The 17,957-nt window shown below is 44.6% G+C and overlaps 1 protein-coding gene across 1 annotated transcript in view; it reads right to left on the bottom strand.

The window, feature by feature from the left end:
- The window catches only part of SNX5 (sorting nexin 5), a 54,639-nt gene extending 42,156 nt beyond the window's left edge, over positions 1–12,483 (bottom strand). The window contains exon 1 of the mRNA XM_066595781.1: positions 12,353–12,483. Within this exon, the coding sequence (XP_066451878.1) occupies positions 12,353–12,391 (39 nt within the window). The 5' untranslated portion in view covers positions 12,392–12,483. The remainder of the gene's footprint in view (positions 1–12,352) is intronic.
- Between the last annotated feature and the right edge of the window lie 5,474 nt (positions 12,484–17,957).

Here is a 17,957-nt window from a genome sequence, read left to right as displayed (position 1 = left end):
TTCAGTATAACTTGTATTTTATTCATATAATCCTCCTCACAGTCTGAGCTGAACAGTCCAATGGGCGGAGCCATCAGTGATTGACAGCCATACACAGTGATTAATAGGACCGCCCATTGGATTGTTCAGCTCACAGTGGTCAGAAGATTACATGAATAAAATACAGGTTATACAGAATCTTTCCCCATTAAACAATATATCATTCCGCTCAGCTCCTCCTGCTCCATCACACGTTGCTTGCATTTTGGACAGCATGTTCGAATAGAGATTCCCTTCAATTACTTAAGTTTTACAATTTATCTAATAAAGTTGTGCAGCGGAGTATTTGGAGAGTGACGGTAAAAATTTAAAAAGTTGGATTTATCTTTGTTTTTAAAAAAAAAAAAACTGTTATATGTTACACACAAAAAAAAAAAAGCAAAAAATAATACCTTACAAAGCAGCACCAATAAAATAGTAAACACATTATGGCTCTTGAAGTCCATAAATAAGCAACAAAACAGCAAACCAATCCTTTGCTCACAAAATAAGCCCTTAAAAGGGTTAAAAGCAGAAAGCAATTTAACATACAAACACTACTTTGATTCCATCCCTCATTCATTTTCCATGTGGGTCCGGCTTCACCGTCATTCAGCCTTGCTGGGAAATCTTCCAAGTCATTTACTTTATCTGATGATCACCAGGATGAGATTGGGTTACCATGAACAGCCTGTAGCCGACTCATCAGCAAATGCACGGCTCCCTCCACCTCCAAGTAAGACGTTTTGTAGAACCCCATGTATTCTTCCTAGAATCTCCTAAATCCATTGATAATTAGTTCAGTTTCCGAGAAGCAAGCTCCTTAAAGGGTTCACCTTCAACGTGGCCACAAGACAAGTCATCCAGAGACAAGTACTGGGAACGCGTTCAACGGAACTCAAGGCTCACTTCCAATTAGTAGAACCTTGGCCAAACCACCTTTGTCCGGCCCCTAGACAATGAACTTCACTTTCAAGTTGAATGAGAAGCAATACTACTTAAAACCTCGTTACCGGAGAACTAGTTCACGTTATATAAGTAGACAACGGCTTAAATGTCAACGCTCTCAGATACGCTAATTACAGTAGTAACATTTTATTATCCAAGCACGAAATATTTTCCTGCCAAATTTGATCATCCATCATACAGGGAACAGACATGGCCAGAAGCCTAGGCACAGATTAAGGGCTTATTCAGACAAGCGTGGTTTTAACAATCAGATAAGTGTGATTGTTCTCAGTGAGAGAAACCATGTAATCTTGTAGATATGATAGCTTTTAATGGCTGACAAAAATACATGATGTTATAGCGAGCTTTCAGGTCTGCTATCAATCCTTCATCAGGCTTTGCTCTACTGGCTAAAATGGTACCAAATCCCCCTTTTTCATTTAACGCCACGCTAAAACAGCACGGCTATATGAGCGTTAAATCGGGTGAACCATCAAATGAATCAAAGCATGCAGATTTGTTTTGGGGACCGTCTGATCCAGAAACAGTCTGCCTATTCCCACTTGGACAGCTTCCATTGGAGTTAATGAAAGCTGTCCCATCCGCCTACAGCTGATACTTTGGACGGGTCACAGATCCCGCGGGAAAGCAAGAATAAAAAAAAATCTGTACTGCACATATCCAACGGCGCACCATGCGGACCATCTGCAGTACAGATAACCCGGAAGTGAAGAGGTCTGCGCAGATGACGCTGCCTGTCCGCACAGGTACACAGGGTCTTTGGCCGCGGGCAGGGTGGGCTCCCTCACGCGGAATCCGACCCGTCCGTGGACATAATGCATAGGCAGATTTTACAGGGCCGATAGCAAGTAGTGTTCAAGATTCTTGGGTGCGACTTGCATCACACAGATACCCTGTCCGTGTAAGGTGTGGGGTGCCGCACATTTACATGTACTATTCTAGTGTGAGACTCCCATGAAAATACAGCATGCAGCGATATTTCCATCTCACAGTATTGCCGCGCGAGAAAAATCGTCCATGTAAATAGACCCATTGCAAACAACAGCGTCTATTTCCATATAATTTCTATGTCTCGTCACGCACAAAACTCACGGGATGATATCTGCCATGTAAATACGGCCTCAAATCAGACCTAAGCGTCTTGAAATGTGGCTCCTCCATTGGATCGTGGTTGCTGCAGGTCCTGCGGTAGCTGAAAACTTCAACCTTTATGCAGTTTGAGGCCTCATTCACACGGAAATGTGCAGTTTTGGTCCATTAAAAATGCATCATTTTCACTGCATGTACATTATTGTGCTCCAAAAATGTGCGCAAAAAACTAAAAGTTGATGTAAGAAGGCTCAATTGATGTCACTTTGTTTTCTTCCACCATAACCTGGCAACATGCCTAAAAACCTAACGAGGTACACAGTTTTACTTTCCATAGGGACCTGTGTATGAATTGGATGTTCCAATGGCCTGTAAGAGCGCCCGAGCGAATGTTTCAGCAGACGATGTGCCTGATGCCTTCACAGCTCGTATAAGGCTTCGTGGTCCACGTTCCGTCAGTTTACGAGGTCTTCCTGGACGTGGGTGCACTGTGCACACCACATGTTTACCATTGTGAAAGGTCCAAAAGTGCAGCAATGTCCCGTGCCGATTGGATGGCGACATCCCATCACCAGACCCAGTTGGAAGAGTTAACTTTGGTGGCATCATGATGGGTGGCGCAGAATGTTAAGGCAGCACTATGCAGTCCTAAGCTCTCACGCCCTAAAGGTTACGAGTTCAATCCCTGCATGGTTCAGGTAGCCGGCTCAAGGTTGACTCAGCCTTCCATCCTTCAGGGGGTCGGTAAAATGAGAACCCAACTTGCTGGAAGGTAATAAATAAATTACCTGAAAGTGCAGTGGAATAAGTTGGCGCTATACAAACAAGTCCCTTTCCCTTCTATACTGGGATATGCCTATGTGATACTCTTCTTTATAGCCAATGGTCACACATCCGGTCTATACCCCCGCCGAACATCACAGGCTTGGTGGGGGTTCCAATACTTTTGTCAACACAGTATTTACCATTACAGATCGAATATATTCACCCTACTTGAATGAGATTATTTTCAGAAACCTTATGTAGATGGATATTACATATGTGATAATATTGGAGAGGTTCAGCCCAACGTACAACAAGCATCGGTTAACTGGCAGCCGTGATAACGCAGCGGGGGGATATCAGCACAACTTGGAGAAAACCTCAAGTACTTAAAGACAACTAATAACAGTGGATGTGTAGTTCTGAATGCAGCACATTCTAGGACAACCAAATCCCTTCCTTTTGACTCATTTTCTTTCCCATCATGCACTTTGCTGCATCTGAAGAATGTGGAGAATGTTATTTGCGTGATTTCCATGCAGATTTTAGAAAAGGGCATAAGAAGTTGCTATAAGGATGAACCCTGTGATACGAATGCAAACAAAATCTATAGGCTGTACTTAAGACAATCAGACCTACAGCGCTCTCGTAAACCTAAGATTTTACGGTTACTTTGATGTGTTTTGGCATTAAAAACGCATCGATGCAAATGCATTCTTCACACACGGTAAAAAAGAAGAAAAAAAAAAAAAACATCAGGCGCTTGCAATAGTTAAAAAGGGGAAAAAATGCATCAAACTCTCATGCTAGCGCGACATTTTTTTTTTTTGGCTGCCTAAAAAATAATGGTTGATTCTCGCAGTGGAATCACCCAAAAATAAGACATGCTACGACTATTTGATCTCGCACAGAAATGAAAAAAATTGCTCATGTACTGATGGATTCTATTCCCATGTGAGTTCTGGCATCTCGCAGCGAACAGAACTTGCGCAAGGAAATTATCCATGTAAGTAAAGCCTGAAAGGGCGAACAATTTTAATGGACAGGTTCTATCAAAAGAAGCACAGATCTCACACGTGGAAATGGCCCATTCATTTCTATGGGTTAATGCTCATTTACCATTTTTCCATCTTGGACTGAGAGTCAGAGTTCGAAAAATTGCAGCCCGTCCTATTTTTGGATGATTCTTGTTGAAGAATCACCCATTATTTATTGGAAGCGTGAAAAGAAAAAAAAAAACATCACACTCGCATGCCATGTGATTTGCATGGGAACGCAATGTGATTTTTTACCATTTTAACTACTGGAAGCTCACGCAATTTTTTTGCGCGCACGTGAAATACGCACTGCAACGATGCAATTTGGTTTAAATGCCAAAACCCATCGCAGAGAAATCGAAGTGGTCAGATTTTCTCGGACCCGCATGTATACAGGCTCAGAATTTTGATGCGCCTATGTTATGCGATTATAGATGCCCACCAACTACGGGGAAGAGATACACGCAAGACACTAGGGGGATCACCTCTCCCACCACATATGTAACATGCAGCGATTACTGGGCACCAGCCAACGTTCCGTATCCGCATCACCGGGTGCATAGGAGAGGTCTGCCTGCCCCGCGGTAGGAAGGAGCAGACGCAACACCATTTATTGCACAGATACTGCAAGTGTGCATGAGGGTCAATTCAGAAGAGCACTGAACACGCTGGATCTACGGGACCCCTGAAGACACAGTCTGATCATTTAGGTTAGGCCTGTTACACGGGCTACAAAATGCATGTATGGGAAGCCCATGGTGTCCAATGGTTCTTTCACATGAGAGATGCTTTGTAGCCTGAAAGAACCCATTGGAAACCATGAGCTTCACCTACATGCGTTTTGTGGTGATGTCGCATAGCCACACAATCGTGCGATTTTGTAGCCCGTGTGAAACATGCCTTAATGATATAGGCCAAAGAATTTTAATTTGCATGGCCGGATACAACATCAAACCAGAATCGTAGGCGAAGTCTATATTTGTGTTGGACACGTATGTAGGAATGCGTCCGCACATGTATTAAAGCCTGTGGATTTGATTTGTGGACCTTTTGGTCTGGAAAACAAATCGCCGCATGCTCCATTTCAATGTGGATCCCGCAAGGACGATAGAAGACCCGGACGGGTAAGCAGATGCTCGTCCGTGGGCAGGGTCAGATTACGCTGTCGGCTGCCGCATGTGGAATCCAACCCATGTGGACATTGGGCCTTAGTGTAGGATGTATTGGCTGTGGATTTTATGTTTTGTGCTGCAAGGGGTTAATATGTTCAAATCCACCGCCAACGATTAACATCAGCAGAATGTGTCAATTCCATATAGTGGACATTCCCCTCCATGTGGACAAAATTTGTTAAAAGGTGGCTTTCATCCTATTTTTAATAGTAGTTGGTAAATGGGGGGGGGGGGGGGTCCGCCTTTCAGGACCCATCTGTTAACCGATGGCCCGGCTCACTGTCCAGTACGGCAGGGCGGACTTTATCATCAGTGGTCAGCACAGGGAGTGGTAGTGCTGCGCTACTCTTCCACTTGTGGCTTCTCCTCTGGTCAAGACTGAATGTGACGTGGTGATAGTCCCATGTGGGTGATATCCGAATCTGCGATGGACAGAACTTGCAGGAAAAGGAAAAAAAATTATTTGAACCAGTTAAGTCAGACATGCAATTTTTTCACTCGGACAGTCCGAGTTAGAAAAATTGCTGCATGTCCTATTTCTGTGTGGTTCGAGCTCAAGAATCACTCGTTATCTTCTATGGCAGCTTTGGAGAAAAAAAAAAGGACCACACTCGTACGCCATGTGAGTGCGATACGTTAACGTTTTAAAAACTGATGTAAAACGGATGCCAATTGGACGTGAATATAGCAAAAATGCATAGGCATTAGAGATGAGCGAACGTACTCGGTTCGGGTGTTTTTGGACTCGAGCACCGCTTTTTCCGAGTTACTGACTACTTGGACGAAAAGATTCGTGCGGCGTGGTGGAGCGGGGGGGTAGCAGTGGGGAACAGGGGGGGAGCTCTCTCCCCCCACTCCCCTCTGCAATCCCCCGGCGCCCCTCGAATCTTTTAGTCCGAGTAGTCAGTTACTCGGAAAAAGCGGTGCTTGAGTCCAAAAACACCCGAACCGAGTACGTTCGCTCATCTTTAATAGGCATGCATGAAAACCGCAAAAAAAAAATTGGTCCATTTTTCATTAGCCAAAATCAATAACTCGTGTGAATCCAGCCTTAGGGGTCTTTTATGTGCGGCAGAATTTGCTGCTATGCGGAAAAAAATCCACACCAAAGGCCCCATCTAACTGCGGATTCTGATGTAAGATTGAATATGGCTTCAGGGTATTACATGGTCAAATTGGCTTACGGAAAATTCCACCTCAAAAGCCTCGGCTAACGAATTATCTTACTGGAAACAGTAGCGCAGCACGTTATGTATGACAGAACCCCCTAGGAAGTGTTCATACGACACAAATCCAAGCGTGGTAGAAATTAGTAGCAGAGTTGTGGATTTCTGCCACGACTATGAAAATAATTTGGCCACGGATTTGCAAGTGGATTTAGCCCATGACTACATACAGAAAACCCAATGGGAAATCTGCCTGGATCGGCTCGGAATCCACGTAAATAAGTGACGTCACTTTTCCTGCATGCAGATTTGAAATCCCACTGAAAGTAAGGGGGTGTAAATTTGCTATAGAATTTATATGGATTCCACGTGGGTTCTGCAACACAATTCCAGCATGCGAACAGAAATCTGAATAGCGTTTTTGGGGGACCAGCAAGGTAAATGCAACTTTACGCGTATAATGATAAACGCAGATGACAACTTATGACAGATGGAATGGAAGCCTTTCCGCTTGCTTTCTGTTTCTTTTAAACCCCATTGAATTCAATGGGGAGGGGGGGGGGGTAGACCATTTTTTTCAATTTAATATCAGTTTCTCTCCTCCAAAAACGGAGCAGAGAGCTGGAAACCCCCAGCACAGGTGTATAAAGCAGCAGTGCCTTGCAGCTCAGGTACGTTGGTGTTGTCACATGACTGGTGACTACAACCACGCCACACCTAGTCGTACTGAGCATCTATTGTCCTCACCAGCTGGCATTCACACTATGCAGAACAAGGGTGGAAGAGGAAGCGGCGCCATCATTACTAGTGGTTAAAAAGGAATACAATACCTTACTGTGTCTTATCATATATACTGACACTTTTAGGGTGCTTTCGCACAGCAGCGACAGCCATTCAGTGATTGAGGTAGGGGAGCTAGAGAGCTCATCCCGCTGCCAGCCTGCCTTCACGGTGAACAGGCAGTCGTTCAAAGACGAACTGCCTATTTATACTGAGAAAGTTGACACTCACTAGTTGCTTCATTTCAGCGAACTGCAACGAAACCACTAGAGACTAATGAACGATTTCTTGCTCAGTACCCCATCAAAGGCACCCCTACCAAAATAGGGGTATGGTCAGAGGGCAAGGCTGGGCGCACAACTTATCACAAGGTATGATTTTACCTCTGTTATTCCGGTAGCCCCTATTGTAATAGCACCCCCTCAGTAGGCATAGTAATAATAGTGCCACCTCCTTATGCCCTCATCAGGAATAACGCTCCACCTTATTCCCTAATCATTAAAAATGCTCTGTCGTATTGTCCTAGTCATTAACTCTTAAAGTCACGCCGCTTTTTTTGTTTTTCGTTTTTTCCTCCCCACTTTTATGAGGGCTTGTTTTTTTGCGAGTCGAGTTGTATTTTTAAATGGTACTATTTATTGTATCATATAAACTACTGAAAAATGTTAAAAAAATTTTAAGTGGAGTGAAATAGAAAAAAATGCAATTCCACCAACTTTGCAGAAGAGGGGGGGGGGGGCTTTTTTCTACGGAGTACGCGCTACACTACAGCAAAAAAACGACACAGCACATGATTCTATTGATCAGTACTAGGATACCAAATTTATATAGTTTTTTTTCTGCTGTTTTTTAAAAAATAAAATCTCTTTGGAAAAAAATAAGATTTTCTGCCGCCATAACTTTATTTCTCCACCAACACCGTTGTGTGAGGGCTTGTTTTTTGCAGGATGTCCTGTTTCTATTGGTACTATTTTGGAGTACATACAGAATAAAACATCCTACAATTGGTAAATAGAAACAGATTGAAAAAAATGGAATAGGATTCTCTTGGTTTTACTTAATAGAAAATGTTTTCCATATACTCCGTTTAAGAGGTTTGGGTTTTTTTAATAAACACTTCCAGACATCCGCCGTAACTTTTTGCACAACCTACAGCAAGGAACAGCAGTTAGTGTATATAAAATGCCCATAGCACACAAAAAAATGTTATTATGAAACAGACATAGTAACAAAAAGTTTTCTCACATAAACATACAGACACACAAATAATAAACTGTGCGGACACCACACTGAAAAATAACCTGTGTGCCTCACATACACCCCCCCCCAGACAAGATGTAATAAGAAATCTATGTCGGTAAACTACCAAGGGACCCTATATAGGCAGACCACATCTGTCAGGTGCAGTCAGTGACGGGGAGAAGACCCCCACGCGTACCGCCACTCACATAGGAAGGCTTCCTAGGGGTCCCCTGGGGTTACATGATACCAGCACTATATATGGTAGGTCAACAGTGTATATTACATCTTGACAAGCGCAAATTGACTGTGGTTTTCTGCTCACGGACGAGAAAGAGCAGCATGCTGCGACTCTGTGCAATCAATGGAAGCTGTTCACTCCACGACCCTTAAGCAATCATTACTGTGGAAAGGTCGCGGCATCCGCGTCACAATCTGTACTGCGCCCGTGCGCCAGCTGGCACATCCGTAGCACAGATTAGAAGACGGCGGACAGGTACGTAGGGGTCATCAGCAAGGCACAGGGTTGGATCCCACATGTGGAATCCAACCCGGTGTAATTAGCTGCGTGCCGTACGGGAGAAACACATGCACATACAAAAAGTACGCGATGGCATGCATACTTAGTGCATGGGGATTGGCGGTATGCAGCATCTCGGCATACATGCACGCATAATACACGCCAAGATAGAACATGCTGCGATTTTTTTTTTGCACCCAATACAAACCAATGGGCTATTGGCATCGCGTGTCACGAGCGATACACAATGACAGTACACCCGTGTGAGATTGGACTGTTCTTTGCTGTATAACATTGGTTTTAGAGTGTCTCCTGAATACATCTCCCCAATATGTGCAGAATACAGGCTGCCACGAACACCATCTATACTTCAGTCACAGGTACGCTTACACGGGAGGATAGCGATTTAGCATAAACATGGCCACGGAAAAGAGGATGAACGATAAACCGCTCATTTCATTCCAGCTTACCAAAAGAATAGTCGCTGGTTGATTAAAAGGCATCCGGTTTAACCCTTTCCCATCCACTGACTAACGTCTTCCTAAATTCTGATTGAAGCTTGTACAGCTCCAATGACAGAAGACGTCCAACAGGGTATTCTTACCATCTATTACCAGCCACTCTCTGGCGCGCACACACTGGCTTTAGCCTGCAGATGGCACCGTTATATAACAGCAAAAAAAATTTCGGAAACCCTGAATCTAAAATTGGATTGGAAAGGGTTAAAGTCAGTCGCTCACTTTTCAACGACTTGTGAACTACTTTGCATGGAGTTCCTCTATCCTGACAAACAACTAACGGACAATCATCGCTCTGCTTAAAAGCAAACAAATGACTATTAGGCCTCCCTCACACAGCAGCGCTGCGATTCTGATTTTGTCTTTGTCCGCAGCTCCCTGCGGCCGACAGCGGGGTTTGGCGCACCTCATCATTGATAAGGTGCGCTAAACACAATAAAATAGAACAGACTTCACTCAAAAGTCGCGCTGCTGAAAAGTGATGCGATTGAACGGATGTCTGCTTGGCTCCATTGCAAACAATGGGAGCCTTATACTGCAATTAGCGCGGCACTCAGAATGCAGCGCAAATCGCAGTAAAAAGCGCTTGTGCAGGGGAGGCCTCCTTATACGCTTCCAACGACTTTTCAGAGTGACTATCTGAACGGCTGCTCCGTATAGAAGGTACCTTTGCACGACTCCAGCTCGCATCAGCTGACAATGCAATTATTAGGCTGCTTTCACACCTTCATTGGGGCTTTCTCGCAAGAGCGGTTTTTAAGGCGTACTACACCAGCGGGCTTTGCTAGCACAATACATGGTAGCTAACAGTGCCCCGCACACACAGCGAGATGCGCATGCAAAAGAATGCAACAGGCACCATCTTGGCACGTATACCCCATGCATAAAGGTTTATTTGGCATGCAATAGTATGCAATATATTGCGTACTACTGTGCGCTCCCAGCAGGGGTGATGCGCTCGGTAACACGATCGTGTCATAGAGCCGTTGGGGTCCAGTTCAGGGTTTCAGTCTCTGCTGTGTTTTTGGAGGACAGAAAGGCCCCTTTCACATCTGTATTTGGGCTCCCTGTTTCTCCATTACATTTCTGGAACAGAAACTGAAGTTACATTGGGTTCAAACAGATATGTTTTTTTTCCCATTGAAATCAATAATATATTAAAAAAAAAACGTAAATGTTTGCACTTGAATCTGCTTGACATCCGCTTTTACAGGACCAATAGCGCCGCAGACTGCGCTTTTCAGTCCTAGAAAAAAAAAACTGAAATCAAATGGAAACATTTATTTTTTTATAATATTAATATCTGTGGGAAGAAAACAAATCTATTTAAGGCGCCTGCAGACGGCCGGGTCGGATCCCCTGCGAGAATTCTAGCAGAGGGACCCAACCCGCGCCCCTGCAGGGACCAGTGCGGCTCTCACCTGCTCCCATGGCTCCAGCTCTCTGATGTTCCGGCGCATGCGCAGAGCGGAGCCGGCGCGCTGGGAGTGACATTTCTGTGCAGGCCTCTGCCGCAATTTGCTTTCACGCAGTCAAATCGCGGCCGTCTGCATAGGACTGGGTTTTGTATTGCAATCCTATGCAGGCGGACATTGGCGGAAATTCTGCGGGAAATCCCGTCGCAGAATTTCCGCCTGTGTGCAGGGGGCCTAAATTCAGTCTGTCTCATAAACAAAGAGAAATAGAAAAGCATTAGGCTGGGTTCTCACATGACAGAATCGCACCGGAAATCTCACCGTTTGGTTGCAGCGAAAAACCATGAGATTTCCGTTGGGAAAGCGTTGCTTCAAAACCTGCGGCACTTAGCCACGGATTTTGGAACGGCTTGGCCGCATCCTTTTCTGTTGCGGCCGGCGCTCCCATAGAGAAGAGCGTGGACGCAACGAGAAAAAAAAAATAAAAATTAAAAAAAAATCACATGATGCCACCAGGGAACCCGCGCCGCAGTGCCAACTTTGCCGCGACGGATTGGCCTTCACGAGTGGACGAGATTTTGACAAAACTCGTCCACATGGCTGGCTAAGTCCGGGATTAGCGGCCGCAGGTGGATTTGCTGCTGCGAAGTTCCAGACGGAATTTCCATGGCAAATCCGCCCTGTGTGAACCCAGCCTGATACAGCCCAAGCGGAGATATGAATGGGGGGCAAATTCAAATAAAACTCAGCTGTTAATTTCTCCATTGATTTTAATGGAGTTTCAAAAAAAACAAAAAAAAAAATGGAAAAGCTTTTCCATCACATTTCAGGGATTTTGGAGATGGAAAAAAAAGGCTGCCTTCACATCTGTGGCGAAACTTCTGTTTGGAGGTTCCATCGCAGATCCTACACAAAATACTGGGGGGGAAAAAGTAGTGATGGACGCAGCACTTTTCCCATCAGCTAAAAGCCGGACAGCTAGGCAGAAGATGAACAGACCCCATTATAGTCAATGGGGTCTGTACAGTTATGTCATCATGTGATGGATCCATTCAGCCAGTGGATTCCCAATTCCCCCTCTACAGATGTGGAAGCACCCCAAAGACTGCACTATTTTCCCAAACATAAAAACTGAAGATTTTACGTTTTTTTAACCCATTAAAATCCATGGGGAACAACTGGATCTGTTTTTGTCCCCAAAGTTTTTTTAGTTTCTCTCCTCCAAAAACGGATCAGAGAGTCGGAAACCCTGAACTGATGCTAACGCAGGTGTGAGAGCGGCTAATCATTAGCGACCTGTTAACGACTCTTAGTTTAATTGTGCATTATCCGGGTCCCAAAACATGTCGGCATGTAAATGCAATGCGACAGCGGCCATCAACAACAACACATAGACACAATAATAAGTTTGGCGCATCCAATAGCCACACCAAAGTGCCCCAGGGTCACACTGCTGCAGCTCATAGTAAGCAGACTAACAGCAGCACCCAAAACTAAGTTTGTCTACTTTGTTCCTGTTTACTTCTATTACGTGATCATATAACCTGCAGAACATCACCCCAACCCACGTGACGGGGGCGCTGGGTATGAGGGCAGAAGAGAGGAAGTACCCGTCCCCTATACCCGCTGCCCAGGCACGGACCTAACAAGCCGTGTCACTGCTGTACCTTGTTGGATCCGCTCTCCGCTACCGCCAAGGAGGCCATAACCGGGGCTGACAGCTCGCAGGAGAACCCGCCGGACGCCGCTTCCTGACACCGCAGATCACCGGCAGCAGTGTGCAGGCTCCGCCCACAGCTCCAAGTCACCCCTCTGCTTAGCCACGCCCACCGCAAGACTTTCTAAAACACGCCCTCCTGTTCCGTAGGAAAACTTTTTCAGCCCCGCCCATTTGTAACCACACCTCCTGCAATGTATCCCTATTGACAACGCCGCGCTATTGGAGGGGCAGTAGTGTAGGAGGCGGGGTCACATGACAGGGACGGAGCGCTTGTACCTTTATAGTCAGCTGTTAAAATGTTTTGCTTTGCAATCACACAACGCCTTTGGACGGGTTGTCAAGGTTTAGATCAACATGGCAGTTTTCTTCCAAACACAGTGCCACGCTTGTCCATAGGGTTGTCTGTGGTATTGCAGCTCAGCTCTGTTGAAGTGAATGAAAGCTGACATGCAATACCAGACACAACCCACGAACAAGGGTGGCACTGTGTTCAGAAGAAAGCAACCATGCTTTTCTAACCCTGGACAACCGCATCAAGGCTAGGCCAAGACCATGACTTCAGTTCGATGGATGAATCTGTAGAACACTTAGCTGTTTCCGTCAGCCCCACAGAAACTGAATGGAGTGACGGCGCACTTGCTTGACTGTGGATCCACCCAAATTCCATCTCACTGCAGTTGAGCAGTGAGGAGCTACGAAGGGTTCTGGACCCCTTTTTTAGTGATTTTTGGAATCAGTGGGGGGTCCCTAAAAATTAAAACAGATAATGCATGCCACACTGTTCACAACTTGTAAAAATGAGACAGGGGGCACATACTATACAATTTCCACACATAACAGTCAGCAAGTATTTACACTCTATAAAATACATAATAAATTCATAAAGGATTTAATGACAAAGTGGAGTTAATACTTTAAAGTATTTAAAGAGTTATTATGAAGTAGTGAAATACGGGAGTGCCACCTGCTGGTACACTGGAGTAGCATACACCCCTGACACTTTATGGTGGCTTTTTGTGGCATATTTTTTGGTGAAGATTTCAATAATCTGAATAATTTACAGCTGGAGGAAAAATATCTGTATGGGTTGTATACCATGCTGTAGATCTTTATATTTGCAGCATGCATATTTACTAATGTTTAGAAAGTGGCATAAGGGTATATCCAGATGGTGCGGTTAAAGACGCATTTAAAAATACTCTAAAAACTGTGTGCAATTTTATTGCGATTTGGTGCAATTTTCAATGGACATATATTAAAAACCATAAACACATCAAAAGCCAAAGTAGGTCGTGGGAAAATGATTTTACCTGCATCTCACTAAGGACAGCTTCACACGGTCGTATGCATATTTGCGCACACCTGAGTCCTGTGTATCTGCAGAAAGAACTATACTTATGTACTCGTGCATCGGCGCATTTTACAGTCGTGCGTGCATTTACAGTGTACGACACTCGTTCAGATTCTGGCTGATCTTGGAAAGTTGAACGATCTCTCGGCCCCTGTAAAAGGCTCTACGGCTATGGCTTCATGGTGACTTTTTGATGGCTGCGTAGCCTTGCAACCAGGGGCGAAACTATAGAGGATGCAGGGGATGCGGTTGCACCCGGGCCCAGAAGCCTTAGGGGGCCCATAAGGCCTCTCTTCTCCATATAGGGAGCCCAGTACTATGAATAAAGCATTATAGTTGAAGGCCCTGTTACAGGTTTTGCATTGGGGCCTAGAAGCTTCACGTTATGGCTCTGTGCAGCATGGTTTAGGTATGGGTACAGGTACAGATACAGATAGAGGGGTCCCAGCTCATGTTTTGCATCAGGGCCTCTAAGCCTTTAGTTACGCCCCTGCTTGCAACCTCGCACTCTTGTGATGTCAATGAGGTCACGGTGCCACTTGTAAGTAGCCGTGAAACACAGATCACAAATAATTCAATCTTGCTGGAGGGGTTGGGGCTAAATAAATCATCTTATGGCCCTAGAGCAGAAGTTAGATGAGGGTAGGTTTCATGAAATCAGGATGGAGACCAGCAACAAAGCAAGGCTGCTAGAGTGTTATGTAAGAAAACACAAGTCCAGCTCGCCGCGTCCTCCAAGCTGCACGGACAGAGTGCTGATACACTTGGTGAAAAGCTACATGCAGAGAAAAAATCAGCTCATCCAATGCTTGGAAAAATAATATACAAATAAAAACCTTTATTTGAAGATCATTAAAAATATTTTGATATGAGACCACAATAAGCCATGGTGTCGTTATTCTCTCTGACGCACCCATATTCACTTACTCATATGATCCAGGGTCAAGCAGCTAAATATGTCAAAATATTCATAATGAAACCACATACAAACAAGTAATAGCACTGCAACAGTGTATCTTAAGGCTGCCTGTCCATTGCGTTTCCCCGCGGCGATAATTCGGCCGTGGGGAACGCAGTGCATCCTTTCCATAGCAACGCTCGCAGCGCCCCTGTCCACAAGTGGAGAATCATAGCAATTCTCCGCTCGCGGGCGGCAGATTGCAGCATGCTGCGAATTGACGCGATTCTCCGCGGTGAGCCTATCAGATGAGCTCATTGCGGAGATCTGTCAGCTGGCTCCTGCTCCCCGGCAGCGGCGATCCACTGCGGAATATTGCAACGCCCGTGGACAGGCAGCTTTAAGAGACATCAGATGTTAAAAACGTAGTTATATGAAGATATATTATCACAAAAAATTGATGACACCAACTCTTGCTGTTATTCACACAATATGCACATGGGTAACCAACATACGTCTTAGGCCGGTTTCACGCATCTGAAAAAATTGTGCGAGATTGGGGCTTTGCAAGACACACAAGTCTCACACGAATATGAGCGATTTTTCCCCCCAATATTACACTCGCCTGTGTGACATCAACCTATAGGTGCTTCTAGATGGAACGATTGTGTTCAAAAAATCATTCAAATGAGCGAAAGTGAGCGATAATCGTTCGGTCTAAAGCGCTGCGGAATAAGTTGGCGCTATATAAATAAAAATTATTATTATTAAGGTGAGCCAACCACTGAACGATGAAGAAGAACTGCTTGTTTTTTGTTCGTTGCTCATTTTATGTAGGCATAATAACTATGGTTGGCTCGTTCATTAATCGTTGGGTTTAAGCAGCGCTCATTCAGTAGTTCTCAATCACTTATATATACAGTGAATGTGACGAATGAACGATTTCTCATTTGAACGAGCCAACGATGTATCTGCCCGTATAAATAGGCTGCCCGAGAGCGAATGAGCTAGCGGTGACTAGGATCCTAAAGTGTGATCTTCTTCATAAATGTCTAGAAACCACAGCAGAACAATACTTACCGCAGTTAAACCGCGCCCAAATCGCTGGCTCTGGAAATATACATTGCATATATGCGAGTTCATCACCTGAAGGCTTCCTACACATGACCGCAGATGCGCCCCGGGTCAGGAAAACCTCAGACTGAATTCAGCAGCGAAAGGAAAAGTTGTCACATGCACAGATGCATCGGACGACGCATAATGTGAGTATACGCACTTCTTGCAGATTGCATGACTTCAATATAAACTCCTAGAATAAATACAGACATATACCCATATGATATTCCATAAAGTGCAAGGTTTAAGAATACTCATTCCAAAGCCGTGTGTATAACAGTAACGAATCTTCACAGTACTCAAGTAGAATAGAAGATGGCCAAACGTGATAGACAGCATATGCATCAAATAACAATTAATATGGACACAAACATGTCCTGATGTCACATTATATGAAATACGTGTTCTGAAAATGTGCGCCAACTCCATGTGAACGCCAGGAGAGAACTTTATATTACTCTTGACTCAGAAGCAAAGATAAAAATCACTCAAATTATAGAAGTTCATGATCCAAAAAGGCTTCACCTTTTAATAAAAGGCGCCTCTGATCACCACCTCAAAGCATTTTTTTCACCTTCTCAATACCAATAATTTAGAGACAGAACAGATTTATCATGATGAGTTATAAATTGCCTAAATGCATTGGAGAAAGTTAGAGGAAGAAACCTATATATCCTTTAGATGTTCCAAAAACAGGACTCTTAAGGCCCATTTAGACACAACAATTATCGCTCAAAAGCAATCTTTTGAGCGATAATCGTTGTGTGCATTTTCACAACAAGATGATTGCTCAAAATTCGCTCAAACGGCAATTTGAGTGACAGTTTTGAGCGTTCACTTTGGATAAGCTCATGCGATTTTTGTGCGATGCAATTTTAACATTAGAAAGTCCCATTGAAAAAAATACAGCGATTTCGCAGCGTTAAAGAAAGGGCTAGTGGGTAGAAGGCTTAAGAGCTTATTAGTGTGTAAATGAAGCTCACACTGTATACAGAAGACAGTAGGAGCGCTGTCTTCTGTATACAGCTCCTTTCTTGTAGGAGCTTTCAGTGGGTATACAGCTGAGTGCTCCGAGCAAGGTATGCAGAAGACAGCTGTAGCGCTATCTTCTGTATAAGCTCCTTTCTTCTCTGTGCTTTCAACTGGTGTCCCACTGAGAACTGCCAGCAGGATGTCAGCTGAGAGAATCTTATCAGTGCTGTTGGCTGACATATCAGCCTGTGCCGCTGATAAGAGTCATCACTCATTTCTAGAAAACTAAAAGTGAGTGATGAACGAACAGTGCATGGAAAGTGCACGATACTCAGGTGTTTAGATGCAACAGTTATCGCTCAAAAGACAGCTTTTGTGCGAATTTTGAGCAATAATTCTTGTGTCTAAATGGCCTTTAAGGCCCATTCACACAAAAAGATAATCATTTAAAAGAGAGGTTTTGAGTAGAGATGAGCGAGCGTACTCGCTAAGGCAAATTACTCAAGCGAGTATTGCCATTTTCGAGTACATGCCAGCTCGTCTCAAAAGATTTGGGGTCTGCCGGAGGGTGGGGGCGGCGGGAGCGGGGAGGAACAGGGGGGGAGAGATCTTTCTTTCTCCCCCCCCCCCCCCCGCTCCCCCATGCTCACTCGAGCAACTCACTGCTCACCCTCGCCAGCCGCCGAATCTTTTGAGACAAGCGGGCATGTACTCGAAAATGGCAATACTCGCTCGAGTAATTTGCCTTAGCGAGTACGCTCGCTCATCTCTAGTTTTGAGCGATTGTTTTGCATAAACTGCTAATGGACACTAATGCCCATTAGCAGCTCATCAGCTTCATTTGCATGTAAATGAGCCTCTGAGGGCTGTATGCGGAGAACAGAAGGTGGTCTGTTCTTTGCATTCAGCTCCTTTGTTCTGCCAGGGGCTGCCACAGGCTTTCTGCTGAATACAATGTAATCAGCAGCTCCCGTGGAGAATACAGCGCCATGGACAGCAAACACAGCATGCTGTCTGTGTTTTCTCTCCGGCTGAACGATGGATTTTATGCTCACCTAAAAATCATCGTTCAGCCGAAGACTGAAAGATGGGAGCTTTTTCACACAACGATTATCGCTCAGACGATGGCTTTTGAGCGATAATCGTTGTGTGTAAATGAGCCTTTAGTTTTCTACTAGTGCAGCTGATGTAGGTTATATTGCAGATACAGTCATA

Source organism: Eleutherodactylus coqui, chromosome 3, assembly GCF_035609145.1.
Source record: "Eleutherodactylus coqui strain aEleCoq1 chromosome 3, aEleCoq1.hap1, whole genome shotgun sequence".
Lineage (NCBI taxonomy): Eukaryota > Metazoa > Chordata > Amphibia > Anura > Eleutherodactylidae > Eleutherodactylus > Eleutherodactylus coqui.
This window is presented reverse-complemented; position numbering and strand designations above follow the sequence as displayed.